General features: G+C 44.9%; 1 protein-coding gene across 6 annotated transcripts in view; it reads right to left on the bottom strand.

Annotated features, from left to right (window-relative positions):
* The window catches only part of ARMC8 (armadillo repeat containing 8), a 187,472-nt gene that overhangs the window by 122,085 nt on the left and 43,949 nt on the right, over positions 1–21,438 (bottom strand). For all 6 annotated transcript variants that reach the window (XM_067538782.1, XM_067538781.1, XM_067538780.1 and 3 more), the window contains 2 exons: positions 7,215–7,357; positions 7,016–7,113 (listed from right to left, as the gene is read on the bottom strand). In XM_067538782.1, coding sequence (XP_067394883.1) covers positions 7,016–7,113; positions 7,215–7,357 — 241 coding nt within the window. The remainder of the gene's footprint in view (positions 1–7,015; positions 7,114–7,214; positions 7,358–21,438) is intronic.

The raw sequence follows: 21,438 nt of genomic DNA on the forward strand, positions 1-21,438 counted from the left end.
AAGGAGTCACCCATGTGCCATGACAGAAAGTGGTTATGCCCTTCTTCACCCTGCTATTCCCTCACAAATGAGGACATCACAGCAGCAAGGCAGAAGTGCTCCCCGAGCCCTGTTTAACTGCCGCTGGATATGGTATTCAGGGCTATAGCATGGTGACGACTGTCCTCTAAGAGGTACGGCTTATTCATGATTTATATCATGTTTTAAGAATATAAGAACTGCAATGGCAGCTCAGACCAATAGTCCACCTCGTCCAATACTCTGTACCAGGAGGACTCTCAGAGGCAGATGCAACAGCCCCCGCAGTTTTTATCACCATTCACATGTAACTTCTCAGTGTTCAACACACTACTTTGTACTAGCTTCTATTTATTGTCTTTCCTCAAGGAGACATCAAATGGAGTTGTTCAGGTTTGTCTGATAGGGCAATGGACCACCTCCTTGCATTCCCACTCCCCTTATTTCACTCTTCTAGTGGAGCCCATGGGGCCTATACAGTTCTCATGGGACAAGCACAACGTGTTGGATAATTCCAGGGAGTGAAAGTCATTTTCCTTGTGTATGATTTGTGCAGTGAGCTGGGGTCAGGGAGGATCTATACTGTTTCGACATTACTGCCTGTGCTTATTTACATTTCAGCACCAAATATCTCAATATTTTCCCCAGGCAAGGTCTCAACATCCAAGTTTTACCCTAAATAAGGCAAGTGTGTGTGTGTGTGTGTGTGTCTTCACTTGCACAGTCATTTGTTTTTCTTTATAATTATGGTAGACTCTTCATAGACCCTCTCAACTATTTTTTAAAACCATGTTTAATAACGTTACTAATTTGTGCTAATCCTTCGTCTTGTGTGGCACCCAGGGAGGCATCAGGTCGCGGACCTGCAGATACAGCCTCTCCACCCCCTTGAGGAACCTGATCGACATGGGATGGGAGAAGAGAGATCTCCCCTCTTGTGGCTTATGGAAGGCCTAAATGGCCAACAGGTGAGTCTTCAACAAGGTTCCTGGAGCTTTAGCTGGAGCAAGTACTCCAGGATCACCTGTACAGGTGAGAGGCTGGGCGGAATGCCCCGGGCCTCCACCCAAGGGGTAAACCGTTTCCACTTACCCTGATACATGACTTGTGTAGAAGGTTTCCTGCTGCCCAGCAGGACTTGTTGGACCTGCACTGAGCAGGCTCTCTCCTTCCGTCAGCCACGGAGCCTCCAGGCTGTGAGGTGCAGGGAGTACAGGACCAGGTGCAACAGGCAACCATGGTCCTGGGAGAGAAGTTTGTGCCACCCCAGGAGCTCCATGGTGGGGCGATCAAAAGGTCCAGCAGCACGTTAACCAGTGCTGTCTCGGCCAGGCCGGAGCGATGAGTATGACATCCGCCCTGTCCCTCTTCATTTTCAATAGGACCTTGGGTGTGAGCAGAATGGGTGGGAACACGTACATGAGGGTCCTCCGTCCACTCGATGAGGAACGCGTTGGAAATCGACCTGGTCTCGCGATCCCGGAGCAAGCAGAACCTTGGACACTTTGCATTCCAGGCTGAAGCAAACAGGTCCAGTTGGGGAATACCCCACTTTTGAAGATTGTAGTCACTACCTCCAGGTGCAGCGACCAGTCGTGGTGGAGTAGAAATGACCTGCTGAGGCAATCTGCCTCATCATTCCTCACTCCCGGGAAGTGAGAGGCAGTCAAGTGGAAGTCATGCCTCTCAGCAAAGTCCCACAGATGGGTAGCTTCCTCGCAGAGAGCCAAGAAGTGTGCCCCTCCCTGCCTGTTTACATAAAATATAGCTGCGGTGTTGTCCGTCAGCACCTGCACCACTCTGCCTATCAGGAATCGGAGGAACACCCTGCACACTAGGCGAATGGCCCTCAGCTCCTTCACGTTGATGTGCAGGTGCCTGTTCTCCCCCGACCAGAGCCCAAAGTGCTCAGGTTGGCACTGATGTGGGCTCCCTATCCCACATCCAAGGCGTCGGAGATTAGGGTGACTGACGGGACCAGTTCCCTGAACAGAACGCCCTTCAACACTGCCCTGGGAGACCTTCACCAGTTTAGGGAGGCCAGGACGGGCGGGGGAACCGTGACCATCCAATTCAGTGGGTGTCTGCTTGGCACATATACTGAGGCCAACCACGCCTGAAGCGGCCTGAGCCTCAGGCAAGCTAGTCTCACTACGTATGTGCAGGCTGCCATGTGGCCTAACAGCTGTAAGCAGTGCCTGGCTGTTGTTGTGGGGCATCGGTGCAGCTGGGAGATGATAGAGACCATCGCCTCGAAACGTGGCTGAGGCAGGAAGGCTCTGGCCTGGGAAGTATCCAGGGTGGCCCCAATGAATTCTATGCGTTGCACTGGGGTTAGTGTGGACTTCTGTTCATTTATGAGCAGTCCCAGCCCGCTGCATGTGGAGCAAGTGAGGGACACACTCTCCTGGGCTTGGGACCTGGACCTCCCCGTGATCAGCCCATTGTCCAGGTGAGGGAAGATTTGCACACCCTTTCGCCTCAGGTGAGCCACCACTACCGCCATGCATTTGGTGAACACCCTTGGAGCCGAAGATAGGCCAAAGGGCAGGGCTGTAAATTGGTAGTGGGAGCCAGCCAGCATGAAGCGGAGGAAGCACCTGTGGCTGGGGAGGATGGACACATGAAAGTATGTATCCTTGAGGTTGAGGGCAGCATACCAGTCTTCTGGATCCAGGGAAGGGATTATGGGAGCTAGAGAAACCATGCGAAACCTGAGTTGTTTGACATATTTGTTTAGATGACGCAGGTATAATATGGATCTCAGACTCCACTTCACCTTGGGGATGAGGAAGTACCTCGAATAGAAGCCCTTCCCCCTTCTGCCTTGAGGGACCATAACCACCACTCCTGCGCTGAGGAGGGTGTCCACCTCCTGCAAGAGGAGTTGCTCGTGAGACGGGTCCCTGAAGAGGGACGGGGGGGGCTTGTGCGGGAGGGACGGGGTAGAGGTAAACTGTATGGCGTAGCCCCTAGAGACTATCCCGAGGACCCAATGGTCTGACGTAATCTTTGCCCATTTGGGATAGAAGGGCCTTAACCTGTTCAGGAAGGGGCGGGGCAAATCCAGGAGAGCAGTAGGGGCGCCACCCTCTGGTGCACCGTCAAAACTGTCTCCTCAGATTCCCCGACCCCCTGGGCGAACTTCTCGGTGCCGGGGATCTGGATCAGGAGGTGCCTGAGTGCTGCATGGTGGACCTCGACCGGTGCCTCCTCTTGGCCTGCGCTGCCTCCGGTGCCGGGGACTGACATCGGCGCTGAGAGGGAGACTCTGCATCTTGAGTCGAAGCAGGCCAGCTCGACAACGCCGACCTGGAGCGACTGCTGGTGGAGTGTCCTTGCTCTACCCATGGTGGCCGTCTGGTGGGAGATCTTCCTCCTTGCACCAGAGATCTCCACCGCCCTTTGGAGGGACCCAACACAGGCTTGCCCCGGGACAGTGGCCCGTTCTCCCTCAGCAGAGAGGGGGAGGGAGGGCGGAGATGGCGTAGGCAAGGCTAACCAGGCTCTTGCTGTCTGAAAAGCTTCCAGTGTTGACGACATCGGCAGGGGCACTCTCCCACTTCCAAGAGTCGGGGGAGGCTCCTTGCTCAGAGAGGCAGGCACCGGAGAAAACTTGACAGGCCATGGCTGGTGCATCTCCGCACTTGACCCTGCCCGTACCGACGGCACAGGGGAGTGTCCACACTCCGCACACTGTCTCTTCTTCTTCGGCACTGGGATTGTTGCTCAGTGCTGAGTCAAGCCCGGTGCTGGCGGTGCACTCTGCACTGAGGTGACGCTCGGTGCCGAGGGATGGCTCGGACGCCAGGCAGAGCACTGCCTCCATAAGCAGGGCTTTTAACCGGATCTCTCAGTCCTTCTGAGTCTGCGGTTAAAAGCCCTGCAGATCTTACATTTATTTTTCCTGTGCTCTTCCCCCAGACACTTAGGGCACCGATCGTGGGGGGTCGCTGAGCGGAAAAGCCTTCCCGCAGGAGGCACACGGCTTAAATCCAGGCGACCGGGACATGGCCCGGCCGCTTTAAGTCCCTCAGGGAGTCTCATCTAACTACACTTAACACTACTTAACAACTACTTAAAACTAACTAAGTACTTTGAATAAACAGAGTTCAAACAAGGGGAATAATACTTGCAAAGAGCAAGGCTAGTTCCAGCAACCGTCATGGGTGGAAAGAAGGAACTGAGGGGGCGTAGGGCCAGCAGTGCCTCATACACCACAGCATGCGCACTGGACTCCAGGGGGCCCCAGCGCCAGCCCTACGGGGTCTGCTAAGGGGAAAAAAGTTCCGAGAACCATGCACAGTGGCGTGCACCCACCTATAGTGGAATGGACATGAGCAATCACTCGAAGAAGAACCTCTCTACTCCCACTTGAGAGTCCCCTGTTTATGCATCCAGGGAATGCACAGCCATTTTGGCCACAGCATAGCACTGAAAGCTTACTTTCAGCTGATTATCCACCATGACCCCCAAATCTTTTTCAGAGTCACTGCTTCCCAGGATAGAGTCTCTCATCCTGTAAGGATGACCTACATTCTTTGTTCCTAGATGTATGCATGTCTATTTAGCCATATTAAAACATGTATTGCTTGCTTGCATCCCGTTTACCAAGTGACCCAGTTCACTCTGAATCAGTGACCTGTTCTCTTCAGTATTTACCGCTCCCCCAAATTTTGTGTCATCTGCAAAGTTTATCAGTGTGAATTTATGTTTGCTTAATAAAGTTCAATAGCACAGGACCAAGCACTGATTCCTGTGGGACCCTAGTAGAAACAAACCAGTTCTACGATGATTCTCTGATTACAATTACATTTTGAGACCAATCAGTTGTCAGGATTCCCTCTGAGACCGTTTCCACTTGGCTTATCCAGAACACCTCAACCAGTTCTGAGAGAACACTTTATCCAATTCCCTGGAATCCAAAACCTTGGTGTGAATCCGGAATTGTCACTGTGAGTTCTTTACTGGCATATAGCAACACTACGCTGAGGTGATCAAGCCCAAATGCAGTAAGGTGGGTTTAAAGGTTTACCACAACTCCCAGAGCACATAATAAGAAGTCAGATTATATACACAGACTGACACATGCGCTACATAAACAAATCCTGAACCATCCACGAGCTACAAAATATGCTAGTAAACAAAGTCGCAGCAGCAAACTTATCCCACATCACTCTTCTTGCTATTTCTTTATCTATTAACCACATGTTACTTACAAGGCCACTTGTGAATTCTTGCTTTGTCTATTGTTAACCTCTGTTTTCATTCATTGTTCATGAAAGACCTATATAAGTTAGCCTGCTTTTAGTCTATTGAATGTATGCCATGTTAATTTTACATCTTTCAAGAGTTTTTAATCAAAATATCATGCTGTACCAAGTCAAAGGCCTTACAGAAACCTATTACATAAACACTATTACATTTATCAGCCAAACTTCTAATCTCATTTTAAAAAGATACCAAGTTACTGCCACTAACAAGCCTGATATGCACACATGTGTAATCTTCAGCAGTCTTTGCAGGGTCATAAGGCTTTACAATGGGCAGAGGGTTCTGTTGCCACAAGCAAATTTTTCAGTCAGTTGCTGGTTGAAGTAACTAGGTGGTGGCCTGTTAAAGACAAGTCTGCAATGAGGAATGCATTAGTGTGCTTTACCTAGCACCCATCCACCTCCATTAGAACTTACCACTGACCTTAGCGAGAGATGGATCAGGCCTATAAATGAGGGAATGAGGATTTCATTGATGTCACTAACTGGGTATGCCTGCCTGTTAATTTCCAGAAGTGTCTCATGGCATTGCATGTGAGGAGTGGAGTTTAACGAAACCATCACTGAATGTGTGTACACAGAACAGAAAACCCATCGCACTGCAGGAACAAAAAAAAACTATCCAGTCATCATTTCATACTATGTTTGGAATGTGTCTGCAAGAAAAATAAACTAATGTGCTCCGTGCTCTGAGAATATATGTAAGTCTCATCAGGTCAGTGATATTAACCCAAACAGCACTTCCACATGAATACAGACTTCAAAGATTTCAGACACCCTTGCAGAAGCCCAGCACACAATGACAACGCAATGGATGCTCCAAGAGTCTAACACAGACATTTTAGCCACCCATCCTGCAACAATGGCAAGTACAAGCATTTAAAATTTTTTGCTTTTAAGCCTAAATTTGGCTCCTGAGTCCTTATGTGCAAAGTGTTGCATGTACACAGCGAGTTTACTGTGGGTCAACCCTGAAAAATGTCTGTAGGTGACCATGTTCATTTTCTCTCAAATGCTATATTGAATTCACTCAGTGTACAAACAGGTTTTTTTCACCCCCTTTAACTGGAAGCCCGACCAATTTAGCCTGGCACATGAGAGTCAAGCTAGATTATTACCGGTGGTGATGCATGAAAGAAAGATTCTGCCAAACAAATTCTGCCCTATCTTACAAACTAAGGAAGTGACAATGTAGGTTAACTATGAGAAGGAAAGACCCTGAAAGTAAGGATCTTTGAAGTTAAGTGATGGAAACCACCTGAAATATTTAAAACTGAACAAAGCAGTAAAAATTTAGGTTAGAAGAAAAGGCTTAGACAAGAAGAAAAGAACTTAGTACTTCTTTTCCAGTTCTAATTGTTATGATTCTGTGATACTAGGGTTGGGTTTTTTTGTTTGTTTTCCTCTTAAATTATACTTAGTCAGACCAAACCATCTGTATTCCCACAACCTTATACACAACAGGACGCAAAGCTAGCATTTTAAGTTAATTGTGTACAAGTGGCATCAGTGGTGAGGCTCTCCTGTTTCCAAAAATTAATGTTTGCAGGGTCAGGATATCTAAACTCCTGATGCCTACGAGTGACATATTAATAGCATTAGTAGCACCATACCCTTATATTATCATAAAGAGAGGACATCATCAGAACACACTTATAATACAGGCTGTATTGCATAAACAGAAGTTATATATAAGAGCAAAGATGTATCTGCCTACAACTCACTGTGTATAATAGTTCCTCTGGAGTTACCGGGCTGGTGAAAATAGTACGAAGACATCGGAGGCAAGCCTCAATAAACTTCAGTTCCGGTGAAAGCAATCCTGTGAATATACATACAGTTTCATTCTTTTTGCTTATTTAAAACACAAGTGTTGTAGAAACAGTTACCAAAGTATATTGCATTAAACAAAAGCCAAGTTACCTTGCAATAAGGCTGGGATAATATGGCAGTCTAGTAGAGATTTGACATTGTTTTCTGTACCCATCGCAAGGCTTCCTAGCACTACTGCACATTCAGTTCTCAGTTCTGTGCTGGAGGTTTCTTGCTGAAGCAAATACAGCAACCTGTAAATTGAATTACAGAATAATTTCAGTTATCCAAGTTCACTTTTTCCAAAAATCCTAGTTATCCGAATCCCACAATGTGCCCCCCATGTAGTCCTATGCCAATCAATCACCTGCTAATAAATTCTCAGCCAACCTACTAGCCTCTATTAGCAGTAATCAATGTCCTTAGTATTTATACAGCAGCTCAGAAAAATTCAGAATTAAATGATGTCCACAGCAGTTTTAATATAATTTTGGTGTTCAATAAACTTAAAGTGCAAAATATTAAGCAAATATCAGCATTACTCCCTTCACTTCCAATATTTCTATACTAGTGAGACTGCAGCTCAAAATAGCACTTCTGTTTATCCAAAGGCCTAATTTCCAATCTTCTAGAGATTCCCCAGGCCATCTGGATAAACAAGAGCGTGTACTGTATTTACAGAGTAATACTCAGAGTGAAGAAAACTATAGCATCACAGCATTGAATTTAATTACAACCTGTCACGTAAAGAGGATACTGTTCCTACTGGAGGAAAGGACAGAGCCAAAACAAGAGCGTAAAACAAACATCCTACTACAGTAACACAGATATTTTACAGTAAGTATTACTGTATATGTTAGAGTAGATTTCTCGTTATTATAGAAAGATACTGTACTCTGATAATTCTAGAAACAAGACACCAAAGCATTGGGTTGACAGCCTAGAAAACTTCCTACCAGATACCAGTACAATCAAAAATTTTAGACAGAGGTAGTGAATTTTGATCATTTATTTTATTTTAAATCAGTATCCTGATGCCCCAGCTTTACACAAACTGACTTTTTCTCCGGATGGGAGAACCAGTGCCTTCAATGTCAATACAGACTATAGGAACACAATGACCTGGTCTTCCCCCATTTTCCAGGCCACCTGAGTTGAGAGGGGAAGAGGAGAAGTGCACATCTGAAGATCCAACTAGGTGAGAAGATTTCTTCTTTTTTTTTTTTTTTTTTTTAAGTTTTTCTACTAATATTTGGAGTATGAGAGATCCTACTTTTAGTTGCATTTTGGTGCAAAAAGGACTTCTGCAGAGTTCCATACAATGCTGCTAACATACCACTTTCCTGTATCAAATGTCTGGCAACTCAGAGTTTCCCCTGAACACAATACACAAACTATAATGCTCTATTCTCTATAAGGCGGTAGATTGAAGAGTTTCCATTCTCAGGTACAAGATGCATGTACTACCAAGTTGATTTATAAAAAGGCACAGCAGCAGGGTAGTCATTCTGTATTATGCAGGCAGAGGACATAGAAACATTACTAGGCATCTTATGAGAAGACCAACTACCCAATCCCTTGCAGTCAGACAAGTAGGCACTATTACAAAGAAGTAGCTGCATTTCCTGCCTTAAGTCAACTCCTCAGCTAACATGTGGGGGTCCACAGCCTGCCAGGTAAGAAATGTGGGAGGAGAGAATACAATGGAAAAGACTAGCTGCCATGCCCACTGAAATAGGTGAAGAGCACAACCTGTTCCCCAGAGACAGCAAGCTGGGCTTGTGACACAGTCACAAGCTTATACAGGGGCAGCAGTGAGATACCAAAACTTCTAACCAATGAGTTGCCTCCATGAGTGCCTGTGGGCCATCTGACCCTTTAATCTGTTCCAGTGTACAAGAATGCAGAAACACATTCTCATATCTGCTACACTTCTGCGGAGAACTTCATACAGAAGCCAATGGAGTTACTCTTGATACTAACATAAACTGAGATCAGAATCTTGAGTGAGAGTCAACAGGTTTTCGAAGGAGGCTCTCAAAGAACACTTTTTAACCTTTTACTCTAGTAAGTGCCTTAATAATACACGTTTATGCATAGTGTCACTACATGACACAGTTCACGGTGTTTGGGTGCCTTATCTATGTGTCTGCATACCTCAATGTTTTTGGATTTCTAAATTAAGATGAAACTCTAAATTCTTGAGTTTGGTAATGCTTATTTTGGGGATTACACGATTTCTTAATAATTTTACTCCTAGATCTCCAATATGTACTCTCAACCTTAACTCCAGTCTAACTTTTTTTTTTTTATCTTGAGAAACAAGATGGTTGAGTTATTATTTTTAGTTGGACCAACTTCTGTTGGTGAGCGAGACAAGCATTCGAGCTTATAAAGAGTTCATCTTCACGTCTGGGAAAGAATTCCCAGTATCACAGCAAAATGCCAGATGGAACAGATTGTTTAGCTTAAACAATATGAATAGTGTATTCATATTGTAATGGCCCATACTCATTCATATTCATATTGTAATGGCCCATTCAAAGTATAGTGGCCCATTAACACCTCTGCTGCCACAGGACAAAAAAAAGTGGTGGTGTGGGAATTAGGAGGTTACAATTGTTGTAATAAACCATAATTCCAGTTTCTTTGTTCAATCCATGCTTAGCAGAGTAATGAATTTAGGCTCCCAGACTCATCTTTTGAAAGTGCTGTGCAGATTTCCTTTGAGGGTGAGGTCTGATAGGTCAGATATAGAGCGATTGCTTTGTGAAAAGTGTTCACTCACAGGTGATAGGGTGTTTTTCTCTTATTTTCCTTTGTGAGTTCATTCAAGAGTAATGATTGTCTGGTTTAACCCACATAATTGTCATTGGGGCATCCAGTGCACTGGATGAGGTGCCCCACGTGATAGGAATGTGCAGGATCCATCGCTCGTAAAAGGTATGTTGTGGGCAGTGTTGATCATTGTAGCAGTGGAGATACATCTGCAGGTTTTGCATCTGTTCTGGCAGAGTCTGGTGCCACTTTGAGTTGGTGCGTACTGGTCTGTGGGGAGCTTGCTTCTGAAGAGGAGCTTGGAGGGTTATTTGAAGGCCAGAAGAGGGGGCTCAGAAGAGATTTCTTTCATGATGGTGTCCCCATTGAACATGGGTTGTAGTTGTTTGAGGATACCCTGTATGGGAATCAGTGTGGGGTGGTAGCTGACAAGTGCAGTCAAAGGGTTTTTTATTTCTGTATTGAAGCAGGTTCTCTCAAGGTATTTGGGTGGCCTGTTCCATGATGCAATCTACTCTGGTGGAGTTCCTTGTTTGGTGAAGTGTGTTATGGTGTATATCCCAGACTTTCTTCCTAGAGCATATTCAGTGGTGTCTGAGTGCCTGGCTGTAAATAACAGATTTCTTGGTGTGTTTGGGGTGGTTACTGGATCTATGAAGGTAGAGGTGGCGGTCCATGGGTTTCTTGCATATGGTTGTCTGTAAAGTTATGTTGTTGTAGCTGATCATGGTGTCCGGGAAATTGATGCTAATGTGGGAATGTTCCAGAGAGAGTTTAATGGATGGTCATGATTGTTGAAGTTGTGGTAGAAATCTATGAGGGATTTTAAACCAAGAGGATGAAAATATCATTGATGTTTCTCAGGCATTTAATTGATTTCATGGTGCATTTGTCGAGAAATTCTTCTTCAAGATGTCCCCTGAAGAGGTTGGCATATTGGTAAGCCATCCTAGTTTCCAAGGCTGTTCCCATAGTTTGGACAAAGTGTTTGTCGTTGAATGTAAAATTGTTATGGATGAGAATGAAGTGGAGAAAGTCAGTTGTGTCCTGTAGGGAACTGGCCCTTTGTGTGGTAAGTTGTTCAATAGGAGTGCCGTGGCCAGATATGATGGATCTCTCTGGGTTCCCTTGTTTGTGTATCTTGGGAAGCACGTAGAAGGTCTCTGGGGTGGGTTTATGCACAACCCTTTCAAAAGACGAGTCTGAGAGCTTAAATTGCTAGACACTAAAAATCATGGTCTTAATACAGACACTGGATTTATGGCTTATTATAGAGGTATATTCTGATCGATGTGAACATCTAATGAGATCTTTGGCAGGAAGAGAGGACAGGGATTTAAGGTAACCTTGTCATTGCAGAAGGTAATGTGAGGCGGGTCAGCCATGAGCACTCCAAATTCTCCTACCCTTCTGGCCAAGACAATGGCTACCAGGAATCAGGTCTTGATGGAGGAATGAAGAATGGCCATAGGTTCAAAAAGACAGTTTCTTAAGGCATTGAGAACAAATTTAAGGTCCCAAGAGGGTTGGGGTTCCAGATATGAAGAAACAAGTTAGATAGACCCTTAAAGAATCTGGTCATGGTAGAGTGAGCAAAAACAGAAACCCTCAACAGACAAATGGAAGGTCAGGATAGCTGCCAGATGCACCTTGACAGAACTCATAGATAAGGTCTACGTTTTTCATTCTGACAGGTGATAAAGGATACTTGAGGGAGGAGTTTCAGAAGCAGATATGGAGGGACAGGAACAATAGGAAAGGAAGTGTTTCCACTTCTGCAGGTAAGTCTTACATGTGAAAGGGTTCCAAATATTCAGAAGTACAGACTGGATCTCAACCGAGCAGTCTAATTCTAAATTAGAGAATCATTGAGGAGCCAGGCTACCATAAATGTTCAGAAATACAAGACTGGGAAATCTCATGGTGCTCGAGTTTTGTCTCAGGCGGTCCAATCTGAGTGAGAAGTGTCAAGGTATCATGACAGAAAGGTGGGGTAGATCGGAGTACCGCATTTGTCTGTGCCCAGATGGTGCTATTAAGATGAACCTTGCTTGTTCCTGCTTTAGTTTGATTAATGTCCTGAGGATTACAGAATTTGGTGGGTAGGCGTAGAAGAGTGCATGGGACCAGAAAACTAGAAGGGTATCGCGTAAAAAGTTGTGGCCACATTCCCTTTTGGAGCAAAAGATTTGTTATTGCTTGGGGTTGCAAAGAAATCCATTAAGGGGAAGCCCCATGCTTCGAGGATCCTGTGGAAGATCAGATTATTGAACTTCCATTCATAATCCTGATGGAAGTTTTTGCTCAGGGCATCTGCCATCATGTTTTGAAGGCCTGATAGGTAAACTGCAGAAATGTATGTGGCAGGCAATACACCAGTTCTACAGCTTTAGCAATTCTGTGGATAAGGATTAGAATCTTATTTCCCCGTGTCAATTTATATAGTACATTGCCATCTTGCCCTGAATATCATGGACAAAAGTGCTAGCAAACAAACTGCTCTTAGCTCAAAAATGTTGATGTGAAACGTTTCCTGTGGTGACCATTTGCTATGTGTCTGGAACTTTGTAGGTGGGCTCCCCAGCCTAAGAAGGAGGCATCCACTGTGATGATTCACACTGGTGGCAGGCATGAGAATGGTAGTCACACACAGAACTTCCAGGGTCCTCCCACCACCCAAGGTAGTCCAGTACTCATGGAGGTATGGAAGCTTGTTAGCCACAGCTGTGTTTGTTCAGCATATATAAGATTTTGAGTCAAGCCGGAAGACATCGGAGATGTACTCTCGTGTGTGGTGTCACAAATGTCAAGGCTGACAAATGACCTACAATTTGGAGGCCAATTCTTCCTGATGTCAGGAGACTCAGTTGTAGGGTGGTGACAAGACTCGATATGACAGAAAACCTGTCCCCTGGTAGGTAGGCTCTGGAAGTCCTGGAGTCCAGCATAGCTCCAATAAAATCTATCCTCTGAATAGGTGTTAATGGGGACTTTTCAAGGTTCATATGAAAGCCCAAAGATTGGAACTAGGATAGGGTCGTTTTGGTTGTTGATTGGACCCCTGTTACAGAACGTCCCTGGAGAAACCAGTTATTCAGCTAGGAAAGACTGCAATACCGTCTCGATGCAGGTGAGCTGCAACTATTGAGAGGACCTTTGTAAGAACTCATGGGACTGTGGAAAGCCCAAAAGGGAGGACACAGTATTGTCTGTGTTCTGAGCAGATGATAAAGCACAGAAATTGTTTGTGGGAGGAGAGTATGGTGACATGAAAATATGCATCTTGAAAGTCGAGAGCAGTGAACCAATCCGCCAATTTAGGGATGTGATTATGGTAGCCAGACTCACCATTCTAAAGTGCTGTGAATGGTGTTCAGGTTGCTGAGGTCTAGAACTGGCCACCAACCAGTGTTTCTTTTGGGAACCAGAAAATATTTTAAATAAAACCCTCTTCCTGCAAATTCTGAGGGAACTGGCTCTATCATCCCCAGATGCAGGAAAGATTGAAACATTTACTTTAAAAGATCCAGTGAGAGGGGTCCCTGAGGAGGGAGGGAGAAGGAGATGAGAGAGAGATTGAAAATGGATAGAGTATCCAGTAGCAACCACTTCTAAAATCCACTTGTCTGTGGCAATAAACTTGCAAGCAGGTAGAAATCAAGATAGGTGGTTACCTGAAGGGAGGGGTGCGAAGGACGGGTTCGTGCAGCAGGCTCATGACAGGGAACTGTTTGAGACCCTCAAGCAGGTTGTCAAAATGGTGGTTTGGAGGGAGGTTGGGAGGGGGTCGCCATTGGTCATGGCTCTTTCTTTTGAGATCTGGATCTCCTTCTGGAAGGTTCTGCAGGTCTGGAATAGGTGTGATCCAAATGGTATTGGAATGGCCAGGATCTTTGTGCTGTGTGGGATTTACTAAAATGCCTCTTTGTTCCAGGTACATAAATCCCAAGCAACGTAAGAAAGCAGAAAGACTGCTGAGACTGTTATACCTCTTCTGTGGAAATTTGAAGAGATTCTGCAAGTCTTTTCTTAGGTCCTGAAATGGCTTAAAGATGTCTGCTTAGGAAGATGGTAGTGGCATCACTGCCTCGTCTGGGGAGGACTTCCTGCCATGTCAGGGGAATATCCAATATTGGCAGCTGTGGCTGTGGTGCCTGTGGCTGTTGTGGCACGTGGGGGTCATCTAAATGTGGCTTTTTGTGAACAATAATCCTATACAATTGACCCCCATATGTAATCCAAGGGTTCCAATAGGAGCCTTCCGTCTGTAGCATGACTGCCACAGCTTCCTCTGACTCTTTACAGATTCTGTCAGCCCCACCCCATCAATAGATTGTTAATGAGTTGCAGGTGAGCTGAATCAGGTTCCTCTTAGGGTAGATCTACACAGTGAGCACCAATGAGTCTCCAAGACCGGCTTAACAGACTCTGGCTCAAAAGGGGTCATCCTACCACTCTAATAGCAGCTGTGTAGACATTGCAGTTAGAGCTCGGTCTCTGAAACTCACTCCCTGCCCCCAGGCTTTAGAGTCGAAGCTCCAGCCGGAGCCGAAATGTCTAACAGCTATTTTTAATGAAGCACAACCCCAAGTTTGCCAGCCTGGGTTCAGAGGCTGGCTACCGCAGGCTACATAGACACACCCTTAAAGGGCCCAGTCTACCCTGTGACAGAAACAAGAAATGCTGTCATAGCTTTCTTAAAGTTATTTGGACCTCTGACGCTACAGTGATAGGGACCCATAAATGTGTGCAATATCTTACTCATGGATATTTGAAATATCACACCCTAATTCTATGACAGGATACAAAAGGGATCTTAAGAAGTGTATCAAGCTTGGGGTGAAAAAGGAAAAAACACTTAAGGTCATGCATGAACACATGATGCTATAGCCAATCAGGCTGTAAAACAAATCTCTGACTTTCACTAATGCAAAAGGTGAATTAAACCAGTCAATTCAAATTCAAAATGCATTAGCTAAAACCAGATTATTTCGCTGAGGGAAGAGGCAGTTTTTGAACTGAATGCTATGCAAAAGGACTCAGAGAAATCATATTACAAATTATTTGTCTGCATGCCCTTTTGATGAACTGACATACATTGAATGGGACTTTTTATTTTTGGAAGGTATGTCCACTTAGATGCCAATTCTTAAACACATACATAAAGATACAGAACAGGCCTTTTAAATAATAGAGGTTGCTTCTAAATACTGTATGGAAAATTTAGTTTAGTCCCAAACTTTTAAAAGTTAGACAATCAGAATCTACTTCCATTACTCAAACTAAAAGTACTCAATGGGCTTATCCATTTTCACCTTCTCCTTACTCTATTTGACAAAGCCATTTGCAAAAACTATTTGACTCAAACTTGTATTACATTGAGACATACTGCATGACATCTGATATTAGACATATGAGGGGATCTTGTATGGCTTGGTAAAAAAAGAGAAAAGTTTGTACTTGCTTTCTAACAAAAGTGCAGGTGCACCAGTGCTAGCAACTGCTTACTGCTAGTGAAGGCAAGGCTGATAGAGAATGATCAAAATATTGATGAAAAATTACTGGTTGTTATTTAATCATATTAATCAGATCACTGCTATTTTAACTTAACTGGTAAGAGATATAGAGGGGTTACCCACTTTATGCAGTAACTGGAGTTCTTCGAGACGTGTGTCCCTGTGGATGCTCCACTTCAGGTGTGCCTATGCCCTTTGCTTTTGACCAGAGATTTTTTTGTACCAATGCCCATTTGACCCGTGTATGCACCCCACATTTCCTCATGCCCCAGACTGAGGCTATATGCAGCTGCGTGAACAAACTGTCCTCAATTCCTTTTCTGCTGCAAACTCCCATAAAGGCTATTCTGAAGCAGAGGGAAAGAAGGGTGGATAGTGGAGAACCCCCTGGGGGACACATCTCTAGGAACTCCAGATACTGCACAAGATGAGTAACGGCCCCTTCTTTTATTCGTGTCCCTAAGGATGCTCCACTTTAAGTGACTCCTGAGCAGCATCACCCTAAGGAGGTAGGAGGTTCAGAGTAAAGACCAATCCAGAAGAGAGCTGGGCTGCCCACAGCTACATCTGAACTTGTCTATCTACGGATGTCTATGATTCATACACCCTTAAGTAAGGCTATTGATGTAGGCAGTGCTCTTGTAGACTGTGCTATCACTCTCAAAGGGAGTTGGACATGAATTCTATTGTAACAAGACTTAATACAACCAGACATCCACTTTGACAACCTGTTTCAAAATTACCAAACCCTTGTTTCTGTCTGCTATGGATAAAATAGTCTAGATTTTCAAAATGGTTTGGTCCTGTCTAGGTAGAAGGCTAATGCCCTGTTGACATCTAGTATAAAATGTGGCTTCTTGATTAGTCTGATGGTGTTTTGGGAAGAAAATTGAGAAATGGTTTGATTAATGTGGAATTCCGAGGACAATTTAAGTAAGACTCTCAGGGTATGTCTACACTTAAAACACTACAGTGGTGCGGCTGCAGTGCTTCAGCGTAGGCACTACTTACAGCGATAGGAGGGATTCTCCCCATCAACACAGGCAATTCACCTCCCTGAGAGAAGGTAGCTAGGTCGACACAAGAATTCTTCTGTCGACCTAGCACTGTCTATCCTGGGGGTTAGGTCAGTATTGCTATGTCTCTCAGAGACAGAGCTATACCAATGTAAATTTCATGTTAGACCAGGCCTTGGATGGGCACTCAGCGACACTCTCTCTGGAGTACACTGTAAATGGTAGGTCTGCCATTAAAGACCCTAATTCTCCTACCCTTCTGGCAGAAGTGTTCACTACCAGGAAGGCTATCTCCAGAGATAAATCTAACAACAAACATGCTGCTAGTGGTTCAAATGGATGCCTCATAAGGCCATTAAGGAATAGGTTCAGGACCCACCTAGAAGCAGGGTCTCATTTGTAGGGAGGTATTTGATGAACCTCACAGGAATCTTATGGTAGTAAGCAAAGAGAGAAAAATCCCCTTTGGATGTGTGGAAGACTATTATTGCTGCTAAGTGAACCCTAACAGAATTTATAGAAAGACTCAATGTCTTCAATTCCAGCAGGTAATCCAGGAATGTAGGAAGAGAAGAGCAAGTTGGTGGAATCTGTTACAGCAAATATGTATTGTTTCCATTCCTGGAGATAAGTATTCCTTATAGATGGTTTTCTATTATTTATTAAAACTTGTTATACATTTGAGAAACAAGAGCTCTCTACCCTGAGAACCACTGGGGAACCTTGCTTTGAGCCTCAGAATCTGTCAATTGGGGTGAACTGTTAGCCCTTCACTGAGTCAGTATGTAAGGACTGATCGGAAGCTTCCTTGAAGAACAAGAGTTAAGTCTGGTGAGATACGGAGACCAGACTTGTCTTGGCCACATTGGTGCAAACAGTATAACTCTGGCCCAATCCTGTTGAGAACCTTTAATAGTAATGGTGGCAGTGGATACGCATAGAGAAGTCATTTCATCTCTGAAATGAGAAATAAGTCTCCTAGAGATATGGGTTGGGATGCCCTCTGGAGCAATACCTGATGCATTTTGTGTTAGCTGCTGTGGCAAACAGATTAACCTCCGGGAACCCCCAAGCTGAGAATATCATGTAAGCACCTGATGTTTCGTTATTGTGAACTACAGGGTAGCTGAAGTGTAGGATGTGCAGCAAATAAGATCTCTTATGATATTTGATGTAAGTGTAGGATGTGCAGCAAATAAGATCTCTTTTGACATTTGATGTAAGGCTGGACTTACAGCTATGTTGCCTGCATCTTTCATTAATGGCCTCTACTACAAGGGAATTGAGAGCTGGGTGAAAGAACAGGAAACTCTGGTTCCTGACAGGAGCATACTACTTTTTATCTGCTCTCTTGCAGGTAGCATTATGGACCAGAATGTAGGTGGTCTGTCAAAGTAGGAGTCAGGTCTAGTGGGCGGAGCACGTGTCCAGGTTGGAGAATGAAGCCAAGAGTCAGCACCGGAGTCAATTGTCAGTTATCAGAGCCAAGGGTCAAGCTAATCAGAACCAGGAATCAAAGTGGAGCGTCAGAGTCTGAGGCAGATGCCAAATGCCAGAGCCAGGGGTCAAACCAGAGAGTCAGGGTCAGAAATCAGAGGCCAGGACTGGTAACTGAGGATTGAAGGTGAGGCGTAAGGCAGGAAGAGAGGAAAGGATCAAGCACAGAGCAGGAGCACTGTGGGAACATGAGCAAAAGCAGGGGTGAGCCAGGAGCAGAGCAGAAATCAGGAAAAGGGATGGGTGCAGGAGGCAGGCACAAGTAGGGTCCAATGCAGCCACAACAGGAAACAACCTTGTTGTTCGGGACAAACTTCCTGTTCCTCTTTCCAGCTTAAATAGCACAGTTGGACCAACTGATTGAGTCGGGCAATCCTCCAATCAGGGCTCCTGTGAGTGGTGCCTTGGCTGGGGCTATAGTCCTAGTAGCTTCTTAGCCCATCATGTTTCACTAGCTAGATGTGCAGCAGCCCCCGGCTTCTGGGGAAGGCGGGCAGCAGCCCCCCCTACTTCCCACCCAGTCACAGCTCCGAGCTGGGAGGCAGGCAGCAGCCGCTACAGTCCCGGAAAGCCAGGCTGCAGCCGCCTGCTTCCCGCCCGGAGCCAGCTGAGAGGCAGGTGGCAGTCGCCGGCTTTTCAGGAAGGCATGTGACAGCCCCCCGCTTCCCACCAGGTCACGCTCCCAGCTGGGAGACGGGCAGCAGCCCCCTGCTTCCCGCCAGGTCACAGCTCCCAGGTGGGAGGCAGGTGGCAACCCCCAGCTTCTGGGGGAGGTGGGGAGCAGCCCCCCGCGCTCAGCCAGGTCACAGCCCCCAGATGTGTGGCAGCCCCCAGCTTCTCGCCAGGTCAAAGCTCCCAGCTGGGAGGCGGGCAGCAGCCCCCAGCTTCTGGGGGAGGTGGGTAGCAGCCCCCCGCTTCCTGCCAGGTCCCAGCTCCCAGGTGGGAGCCCGGTGGCAGACTCCTGCATCTTGTGAGCTGGGCTCGCAGCTGGGTGGCAGCCACCTGCACCCCATCTCCAAGCCAAGGGACAGCCTCCAGCACCTCAGCTTGAAGATGGGCAGCAGCCACCTGCCCACATCCCTGTGTCCCTGACAGTGGCCCACCTCTCGGGTTGGCAGCCAGGCAGCAGCTGCCTGCAACTTGCCCAGGTGGCAGCCCCCCTTCCTGGCTCAAAGCCCAGTGCCCAGAAAACTTGTCAATTTCACTGCTCTATGACAGCCCCAGATTTTACCAGTTGCCTCTTTTCCTGTCTCTCTCTCTCTCTCTCATCCCTTCCTCCTCTCAAATCTATAGCAAAAAATTTGGCACAGCGCTTTATATTCCCCAGCATTGGCATGCCACTCAAAGCCTCGTAGCTTTGGCCAACATCACCTCTAGCCCAGGTACATACTTGAGTTATGCACCCCAGGTGTAAAGGTGGTAACCCTACCCACACTAGATCTGACATCTGTCATATCAAGGCCTGTAAATATAAAATCCTATGGAAAATTGAGTGTTGGGATACTTATTAAAATTTTCAGAAGTTAGGGGGTACTTGTTCTTAAAAGATTGAGAAACACTGACAGAAAATAGGCACATGTTGCAGGCTCCATCTAAAGCCAAAAGAGGTTGAGAAGAAACTGAGGGTGGTTTGCCCAAGCAGCCCCACATAGCCTTGGCATGGGACACTAGGATGAATGGTGCACATGCATGGGACAACTGGGCACTGCTACCAAAAATCTCCGCTCAAAGGAGCAGGTGCACTTAAAGTGGCAAATCCACAGAGATACTACTTGAAAAACCACGCATCCACTATGTTGCAAGTTCTGCTAATGTATGTATTACTGTTTTATTTCATTAAGTACTAAAATATAACCTAGGAGAATTTATTTGGAGGGAACTGGAGGGGGTAAAGGAAGGAGTTTCTCTGTCCTTTTCTCCATTTGTGTTTTGTTAACAGAAGGCAAATTTTTCTTAGCCCCTGTATCCTTTTCAGTGGAAGACCATATATAGATGTATATAAAAATTCTAGAATTTATAAACTTTCATAGATTCATCAATTCTAACACCAAAAGGAACCATTGTGAACATCTAGTCTGACCTACTGTACATCACAAGCCATAGGACTTCCCCAAAATAATTCTTAGAGCATGGTTTTTAGAAAAACACCCAAACTAATTTTAATTCTAAACTTCTAATTTCAACACAGGCAAGGACATTAGAAAAAAAATCTGTATTATGATTTAACTTGATAGTAATCCTTTACTGCTCAAAGATCTGATCTCACAGACCAAAATAACCCACTTCACACCATTTCCCCTTAAGTTTAATTAATATCAATTCATTATTTAGAAGTAAAACTTAAAATTGACTGACCCCAGTTTTATCAGTGTTATTCTTTACATATTCATATAAAAGAAACCTAATGAGATGAGCAGTCTCCAACTCTCCACAGAATGCCAGTAAGCCATAAGCGTGTGCATTAGCAAATCTATCGTTGCAAAGTCAAAGGCCCCATCAGAAATACACCTATAGCACTAATGCACACCCTGCTTTGGCTTACTGCAGTCAGAATGTGGCTCATTAATTTTACATTTTATTTTCTGAGTTTGCGGCCATTTAATGCAATGTATCCTTCCGGCACAAAAAGTATTTCCAGTTAAAACTGTAAAAAAGGTACAGAGTAGAGAAAAAAACAGCAAGGGAAAAGTTAAGAAATATATTCATAACAGTGAGGAAAACAGTGCTTAATTTTTTTCAACCCTACCTTTTAAACAAACAAACAAAACAAAAAAAAAAGGTTCTGCAGCGCTTCCTGTTTGGCATCTGCTTTTTTACATCATTCAAAATCTAAAATTTTCATGGGCTTACTTTATAAACTTCCATTGCTTGCCACAGAAAAGCAGTAATATAAAAAAAGAAAACTAACCTCTTCAAATCTGTGTTAAAAACCAAAACCATCCTAACCATTCATCACTTCTTCTGGGTTTTCCACAGAATAATAAATAATGACATTTTAGCTTTCAGAAATTTGAGCTCGGATATTAAAAGGTTGCAAACAACAACAACAAAATATCTTAAAATAGAGATTCTCAAGACTGCATAAATCCTCAATATCAGATGGAAAATAAGCAATTTTAGCATTACCTACATACAATTGGCCCACATCAGCTTTTGACAAGGGATTTCCCCACACATTATGATATTCAATTGAAATACTCCTCAAACATTGACAGACACACACCCAAATCTCTGAAAAACCCTGGCGGCCACTCTGAACCAGGCCAGTCCTCCAGCCTGAGTTATAATAGCTATTAGGCTGTTCTTAATTGCACTGGCTGCCAAAAACAGCCTGGGATCACCACCAGATCACAAGTGGTCCTAGCCATTTCCTTTTCTTTGACCACGGCACCAAGCAAGGATCTCCTAATTTATTTTTGTTTAAATAGTAACTAAAAAGACACATATCCAAGGCTCTAGGCAGCCTAACACACCATTAATTACACAATTACAGCTCAGCAGCATTAAATAATCAGTTCAATAAAAACT

This window comes from Emydura macquarii, unplaced genomic scaffold, assembly GCF_026122565.2.
Source record: "Emydura macquarii macquarii isolate MOO-44397 ecotype Brisbane River unplaced genomic scaffold, CSIRO-AGI_Emac_v2 contig_499, whole genome shotgun sequence".
Lineage (NCBI taxonomy): Eukaryota > Metazoa > Chordata > Testudines > Chelidae > Emydura > Emydura macquarii.